This window comes from Ceratosolen solmsi, unplaced genomic scaffold (assembly GCF_000503995.2).
Source record: "Ceratosolen solmsi marchali unplaced genomic scaffold, CerSol_1.0 scaffold8, whole genome shotgun sequence".
Taxonomy (NCBI): domain Eukaryota; kingdom Metazoa; phylum Arthropoda; class Insecta; order Hymenoptera; family Agaonidae; genus Ceratosolen; species Ceratosolen solmsi.
This window is the reverse complement of record NW_011948439.1, coordinates 2,244,070-2,252,781: the sequence shown is the minus strand read 5'-3', so window position 1 is coordinate 2,252,781 and position 8,712 is coordinate 2,244,070. Positions and strand designations below refer to the sequence as shown.

The following is an 8,712-nucleotide window of genomic DNA, read 5'->3' as shown; positions in this document are numbered from 1 at the left end:
ATGATCGAGTCCACGGACAAAATTTCCCACTAAAGGTGGCGTCATTCACCCTCATTCGCGTCGACACATTTGCTCATTCTCTTACTCTCTCACTCTCTCTCTCTCTCTCTCTCTCTCTGCCTCTTGCAAAAAGCTCAGCTCGCGATCGAACTCTCGTTGAAAGTGAGTGCAATCCTGGCAAAGCGAGAGCATGTACGCGAGTCAACGGGAAGTGCAAGCTCTCTTGGCAGTTGCGAAAGTTCGCACTCGAGTGTCGCTGGGAGAGGAGGCGGTCGGATAAGCTAGTAGCTCGAAGACAAAAGCTCGCCGAGGGAGGAAAAGGGCGCACCCGTCGTGAATAGGGCGTCTGGGCGAAGGGCCAGAAGATCCTCGGCCGTCGCCGCGTAATAAAGTAAATTCGCACCCGCTCGCCCTCTACTCATCTCCATCCCCCTCCCTCTCCGCCCTTCCCCACCGCCCAATACAATACGCCCCACCTATGGCCCCTACCGTCGCCCTCCATCCGTCGCCCCGCGCCCACCACCCTCGCCGTCGGTTCGTAACGGCACGTGACACGGGAGAGAGAATCCGGCGACGGGTTGTGGCGGCGGCGGCGGCGGCGGCGGCGGCGGCGGCGGCGGCGGCGGCGGCGGCGGCGGCTCGGGATTCTAAATTCGTCCGGCTGCGAGTCGAAGAGGAAGAGAGAAGCCCCGCGGTAGAGCCGATAGTCGATAATCGCCTCTGCTCCACGGTGCCTCGGTCCCGTGTCGTTGCGCCAGCCGCCGATCGCTCGACGAGTCCGAGAGGATGATCCGCGTGGACGAGACCGACCCCGTCGGCGGTAAGCTCGGGGCTGCTTCGGGGGTGTGGTGGAAGGGGGGGGGTGCGCCGGAGGATAGGCTGAGTTCGCCCCCGACGCCGACAGCAAAGTGGAACGCGCCGGGCTCAACTGGGTCGCCGGAAATAACGGAAGACTCCGTGAGTTCCGCGCGGCCTATTATTAGCGCGGGAGCGAGGAATTCGCGGCGGCCTCCAGTGTTTACCGGCCTTCTCCTCGCCACGACTGGGACTGGGAGCTGGGCTGGGCTGGACGGCGAACGCGGGGCCGGCCACGATCGGGCCCTCCATCGAGGCGACCCGAGGGGTGGAGGAGCCGATCCGAGACTTCCGGTGCCGGGCGCGCGACTAACGACGACGGACAGCGGATTCGGGGATTAACGCGCGCGACTAACATCCCAATCAAACTCAGGTCTGACGTTCTTCCGCCCGCTACCTTACATCGAGGTGTCGAGATGCCCACGCCAGTCGGGATTTTATATTATTTTAAGAGAAATAATTTATAAAGAGGTAGATCGAGCCTGGAATGCACCTGGGCTGGGTTATAATCAGTCCTCGGATAATGGCCCTTAGGTCTACTTGTCGGACTCTCGGTACCTCGACACTGCGACCGGCTTAATTCACCTGCTTTCCCGTCACGTCGGGCTGTCTGCACCGCCTGCATCACCGAGACACGCGCTGTTTTGTCTAGGACCGTCCGTTATTTTTAAAGAGGACCATATCTTCACGAGTTGGGCCACGCGAATAATAGTTACGCTTTTAGTGGGCTTGATGCTTTGCTGCGGTCGGAATTCGGTTAACGTAGACGATTGTCGGACATTTCATCGTTGCCTAAGGTCGTACGACCGACCATCGCGTTGCGTCGTCGTCGATTCGAAAACCTATGGAATTCGCCGATACGAATTGCGGAGATCTATTTGCGATTGGCTAAGCGAATTTTGGAAACGATGTCTCGTATTTCTCGTACAATTTGTGCGCGAAGAAGCTAATTAATTGAGACATCTGCCGGCATTTGCTCGAATGGGGATGAATCGAAGCTCTCCATTCCTCCACGTAATTTACTTAACGCATTTATCATGATGTGAGTCGTTATCGCGAGCGCCGCTTGATGTAATCCAATGTAATGACGATCTCCATGTGGGAATAATCGAGCAGGATGGTAATTTGCCAATCCGGCAATGGTCGTAGAAAGTATTGAAATGCAGCTACGCTCTAACGGTGTACAAACAATCGTTTATACAAATTGTATAAATATTTCTCATGCCATGCTTCGAGCTTCGTAAATAACGAGTAATTATGGCAATCGCAGTCTTTATAAGCCCATAAATTTTACGAGCATAAGTATATATATATATATATATATATATATATATATATATATATATATATGACATTGCGTAAGAAGTTTTTCGAATCGAAACGAATAATTGCTGATAAATGCGATGCGTCGCAGCCGCCCTGCCAATGTCGCTCGATCGACGCATTAATAATATCTTGATTAATTTGTCAATTTCAGAGATAGAACCGAGCTTCCCCTACAGAGACGTAACTGTGCGAAAGGGCGTAGAATTCAAGAAGCACTATGACATCCAGTCCGAGATTGGCAGGTACGTCCACGAATCACAGTGACAGTCCCATGTCCCATCGAAAGTCGAGATGAGAAAGTAATTGCCGAGTGAAAAGCGAAATCGCCAATCGAATCGTCACGCCGTACTTTGCCAGGCAATCGAACGTTGTTATTCTCGCTGGAACGATCCGCGTACTTTTATTGCGCTATAAAAATATATCCGAACAACAAATCGGACAAAAAATTCGAAACGAAATCCGGCATATTGTATTCCGAAGTAAATTTACTGGCTCGGTTAAAGCAATAATAGACGTGGTGCGAAAATAGTAAAGCGGTAAGGTATTCGAAGATATTTAAGAATCCCGTGCGCGTGGAAGTTGTAAAGTTTGCGAATTTTTAAGAGTTAGCGATGCGTGTAGATATTGAATTTAGTAGCCAAGATTTTTGGCCAATTGCGATGCGCATCAACGCGAGAGAGAAGAGAGAGAGAGAGAGAGAGAGAGAGAGAGAGAGAGAGCGAGAATTCTACATACGCCGTGTAAATGGAATGTTGAATACTCTCTCTCTCTCTCTCTCTCTCTCTCTCTCTCTCTCTCTCGCGAATCCCTAAAAAATTGTTGTGAAAAATGCACTGCTTGTGTTGGAAGCGTTGCCCGTCCGATATTATCGAGAATATGAAAATGGAAAGGTCTGAGAACCTGGACAACCTGTTCATAGACGCGAATTCTCCTTATACACCTCCCAGCTCCCGACCCCCTTGAGACCACGTCCCGTACCATGATACATCTAGGGAGGAAACAAAAAAAGACAGCCTTCGCGAGTAATAAGTACGAGCGCAAAGCTTTTCCGTCCGGGTAAAAGTACTATATTTATCTGCAGTTCGGTGATCCGATCTCTACAACACGAGTACCCAAGACTTCGGTTAGGATTTCGAATTAACTATACGTTAGGATGTAGGATAAATGGTGGAATTATTATTATTATTATTATTATTATTATTATTATTATTATTATTATTATTATTATTATTATAATTATTATTATTATTATAATTATTATTATCATCATCATCATCATCATCATCATCATCATCATCATCATCATCATCATCATCATCATCATCATCATCATCATCATCATCATCATCATCATCATCATCATCATCATCATCATCATCATCATCATCATCATCATCATCATCATCATTATTATTATTATTATTATTATTATTATTTTATCGTTATTTTATCGTTATTGTGAAATTTCATTGTTTTGGACGAATAAAAGTATTGTCGGATCAGAAGTTGCCAAAACAGTCTCCTGATGAATGTTTTCACATAATGCATGAAAATTCAGACGTTTGACTTGAAATATTACTGTCTATGAATACATTTATCAATCTTTTTGAAAATCAACTAAAATGTTTATTTTATTGTATGAAGAAAGTTCGTATTATCCACCTGTAACTATAATTCAACATTATCTGCCTCTTCTTTCATTCATCGGACATTTTTATTATTGTTCTATTTTTATTGTCATCGTAATATCATGAAATTGTACAGACGATTTAATGATTTCTCCATTATAAACACTAATTTCATTCCCTACATTGACAAGCCGTTTAATCGCATATCAATAAGACCCATCGATTTTCTCTATCAAAGCAATATTTATCTTTACGTAAAAATTGTATTTTAGCATATTTACGTTCCTCAAATAGTTTTAGCAAGCATTGCACATTAATGGTACAAATAATTCAAAGGTATGAGTAATTTCGAAAAGCCGAAAAATTATATCATTTTTAATATTATAACAATTATATTCGTGAAGCTGATTCGCATGAATACTAGAATAATGTTGTTAAGAATAGTAATTAATATGTGGTATAATTAGCTTTTGGTAATTTCAATTCTGAAAATACGTCAAAGTTAAATATTTAAAAGCGATTTCTTACATCAAGCGATAAATGCGAATAAATTATAAATGAATGAATTTAAAGAAAAATAATTTCTTATAATCGTATTAAAGTGATTAATTAATTTGAGAGAAAATTAAACATTAAATGTCTGTTGAGTCGATTGAATATCAGGAAAATGTACGAAAATTGTACTATGGCTATTCTTCCCACATAAGAATGTAAAGCTAATGGCACATCACATATTTCGTTAAATTCATTAAATCATTAATACATAATTGAATTGCAATAAATAATGTTTTCTTGAGAGAAAAAATTTTGGAATAGCTACAATGAGCAAGTAATAATGCGTAATAACGAGAAAAGAAATATGTGTAATTGGAAACAAAAATCTCTATTAATACATTTATATATCTTTGATGTTTTTAATACGGATACTACATTGAAGTAGAATGAAAAATGCATATTTATACACACACACACACACACACACACACACACACACATATATATATATATATATATATATATATATATATATATATATATATATTTCTTGACTATAAATGTATTAATATAGTGTAAAAGCAAGTATGTCTTAACGTTTTGTATCCCACGTTAATGAAAGATGGCCAAAGTGTCAGAAAATCAACGTATCTTTATATTTGCAAGATGTGCCAAGTGCCTCACTTGTGCATTATAGACGAAAATTGATGATTAATATACTGAAATGGATGAAGCTTTTGTTTAAGAGTACCTTTTTCGAATGGCATAAGACACATATAAAATAGGAAATATAAATTAAATTGATTTTGATTAATTGCGTGACAGCATATCCATGTAAATAACTATCAAACATACGACATCAGTTTTCTTTTACACATTCGTAAAGATTACACGCACACAAAAACATAGTAATAGTATTAATAATAACAACAACAACAACAACGACAACGACGACGACGATGACGACGACGACGACGACGACGACGACAACGACAATAATAATAATAATAATAATAATGACGAGGATAACTGTAAGAGGAGTAATAGGAATAATAATAACAATAAAAAAAAAGAATATTTTCACTGATATTTTTCATTCAGGATATTCTATTTAATTTAATAATATTTTATTAAAATAGATGATATATTAATTATTATTATATCGTTGATCAACTGCATTATTATTTATTATTAATCGAGATAAACTATACGATACATCTATCTCTTGTACATTTAACAAAATCGAAATACCAACGTCAACAGCTAGTACATATTAAATATAAATTTATTGGTTTCTCAGTACGCAGCCTTTATAACGCAAAAAGGTTAAAAATACATTTTAGATTTCATTATCGTTTAAATTTAAAGTTTTTTTTTTTTTTGTAAGAAGCAAGATAGGTATTACATTAAAAACATATTTAGCTTACCACTGCCTCACTAAGCAAATACATTGCATTATGTTGTATAATATTACATACGAAAAAACTTTGAAAAAAAGTATTTAAAAAATTTAGCATACGATATGGAATTTCTATTATCATTCAGATAATACCAAGTACATTGAGGATCAAAATTGAAATAATTATGAAAAATTATAGTTATAAGATTTATATTACGCCATATAGATATCTCTCAAATTGATCAATGTCTAATTAAGTGAAGATCTATGAAAATAATGTTTATCACGAGGATTGCTTTGTATTTAGGTAGACGTTACTTCCATGAGTAATACTTGCATGATAAACAACCTCGGTAACTGCTTCTATATTTTCACTTATAAATAGAATTTATTTTTCGACGCTTATATGGGAAACATCAAAGTCTTGGATGTTTGTAAAAATTTCTTTGAAAGTCAATTCGAGACGCGATATATAGAGTGAGACGGCTTACGGTCTTCCCATTAACGGCTGCAGACAATTCGTAAAATATTTCTGCCAGTGAAAGGGGAAAAGACAACGACAACGACAACGACAACAAAACAAAACAGGAAATCAGGAATTAAAAAACAACTTTTTACAATAATTTTAAAAGAATGTGAATTATGCAGCGCTATTTTGTCTATGATGAATTTTCTAAAATGACTTATGCTCCTAATAAGATCCCTGTGATCTTCATTTACACGAAGAATAAGTCAAAAGCGAATGTGAAAAGCGCATGAGGCCTAAGGAACGACGAGTTGACAAAGAGAAGCCAACATTCCCGATGTCGTTAACATAAATCTCACTTTCGTATTGATTATCCTACTAGGATAATTCTCATGACAAATGGCTTTCCTTGTGTTAACGAATGCTCGTCTCGTTAAAACGGTAACATTACAAAGCTGAGTAATAGATCGATTATCGATAGCATCGTTATATCTAAATCCTACGATCGTCTAGTTTATTATTTTTATAAGCTTTTAGTTTATTTACATAATGCGTAAGCATTAATCATGTTTATGATAATATAGATGAAAAAAAAAAAAAAAAAAAACAAAAAAAAAAAAAAAATTAATGTCTAAATATTATCCCCGACTTGGACTAACAATGTCAATACGTAAACAGGCAACATATCTAAATATGGAAATTCAATTCTTGCAACGACTTTTTCCCACCGACGAGCTTCGGATGCTTAACGTTTAGAGCGCGCCATTTGTCTAGCGGTTATTGCGAGATCTACCGCGCAACCGCGAGAGAATACATTTGCATTCCAATGCGAGTAGAATGATGATGCGCGTAACAAGTTTTGAACGATATTATTATACAATAGAATTTGGCCAAGTGGCGCGAGCGGGGTGGCAATTGTAGTTGCCAGCGAAGGAATTTCATTTAAAGCGCAATTCATTCATTCGTTTGCTTATTATTCGTAACAATCGAACCTGAGGCATTATATTTGGCTAGAAATCATCCTGCATAACTCATTTTGCTTCACGAATAATTAAAGACGTAAGAGCGTTTATTTGCATAGCTTGCGAGATAAAGTGCAGCTTGCGCAAGGGGTGATGAAATTCTTCGGCGGTCCTTCTTTTCTTATCGGATGGCTCGAAGTTCTACGTCCGGTTGTTTTACGACCGTGAACTTGGCACGGCAACAAGCATTCGAACGTTCAATACTACTGGTTGGTTTATTTTTTTATTCGTTTCGTTGCCCCTTTAAATCCGGCCGATAAGCTTTATTCGTCCTCGCATTCGTTTGGCATTGTTAAAAAGAAACGAGCTATTGCATGGAAAACATTATATTCCCTAGCCATTCGTTATCGTAAAGTATCGATTGAATGACAGAGGACAGTCGAATTGCAATTATCCTATAGCGTCTCCGACGTTGGCAATTATTTCTCATCTTTATCTTTGATATATCATTTGAACATAGGACAAACTGGTCATCCATCTGAACTGAGATGGATGTTATATCATATTCATGAATAATGGACTAAAATTTTCGTAATATTTCCTTGCCTATGAAGAACTAGATGCTAGATGCTAGATGCTAGATGCTTAATTTTGAGAAGAGGGGGAAATAAAATTCTAATGTTACATGCGTATTGCAGCTTATTGGTATGGAGGATAAGCAATAACATTCGTATTTAGTCTAAGAGCGTCTTTTTTATAATATATACGCCTTCGTTTATCATTTATTATTAAATTCTTTCACATTATTATATCTGGCCGATTGTCGAAGTCATACATCGTCGATCCCCTATGCAAAAGAAGTAATCTATTTGATTGTTAAATTTGTTATTATCGAGACATCGTTAACATTTACCAATGTTCCCATTTATCCCGCATCCTTCGAATCCTGCTATGAAATTGGATTCACGGGCTTTTAAATGACTGGGTGTCTCGGTTGATCATTACAAGGGCATTCAGGCAGTCGTTGCCTTCCAAAATCTTGGGTTTTGGCTGTTGTCTTCGCTTACCGAAATGCCGAGTACTCCGCGAGTGATTCGGCGAATTCCATGCATTTCATGCCTTGCCGGAAGTGCGCGAAATATCGTCAAAGTGTGAGAATGCGGTAAGTTGGTACCGCACGAGGTAACGAGGGCCAGTTGGATGGGGGCGTTCGAGACCTCGGTGTTTATTATTAATAATGGCCCTCGTTGCTATTGACACGCGCCTCTACCCCGACGAGTTTCGTGTCGTCGCGGAAGTGCGCGTGCATCCTCGAGCAGGAATCCCTCGGATGTCCGTGGATTCCAATTTTAACGAGCTCTGTTGCATCCATTGCTGTCAATCTATGATCACGAGGGTGGTAGATTGAAAAGAATGGCACGCCTGCCAGTGCGAGAGCGAACGAGGAAGGGTTAGAGAGCCAGAGAGCTAGAGAGCTAGAGAGTGAGAGAGATAGAGATCGGGGTGGGGGACGCGTATCTAGACACGAATCGAACATTTATCGCTTTCGAAAACAGAGTGTTAAAGAGAGTTCGCCGAGTC

General features: G+C 39.6%; 1 protein-coding gene across 1 annotated transcript in view; it reads left to right on the top strand.

The window, feature by feature from the left end:
• The first annotated feature begins 666 nt into the window (after positions 1–666).
• Positions 667–8,712, top strand: part of LOC105365492 (death-associated protein kinase 3) — a 14,460-nt gene continuing 6,414 nt past the window's right edge. Inside the window, 2 exon segments of the mRNA XM_011503673.1 lie at positions 667–820; positions 2,333–2,423. Coding sequence (XP_011501975.1) covers positions 787–820; positions 2,333–2,423 — 125 coding nt within the window. The 5' untranslated portion in view covers positions 667–786.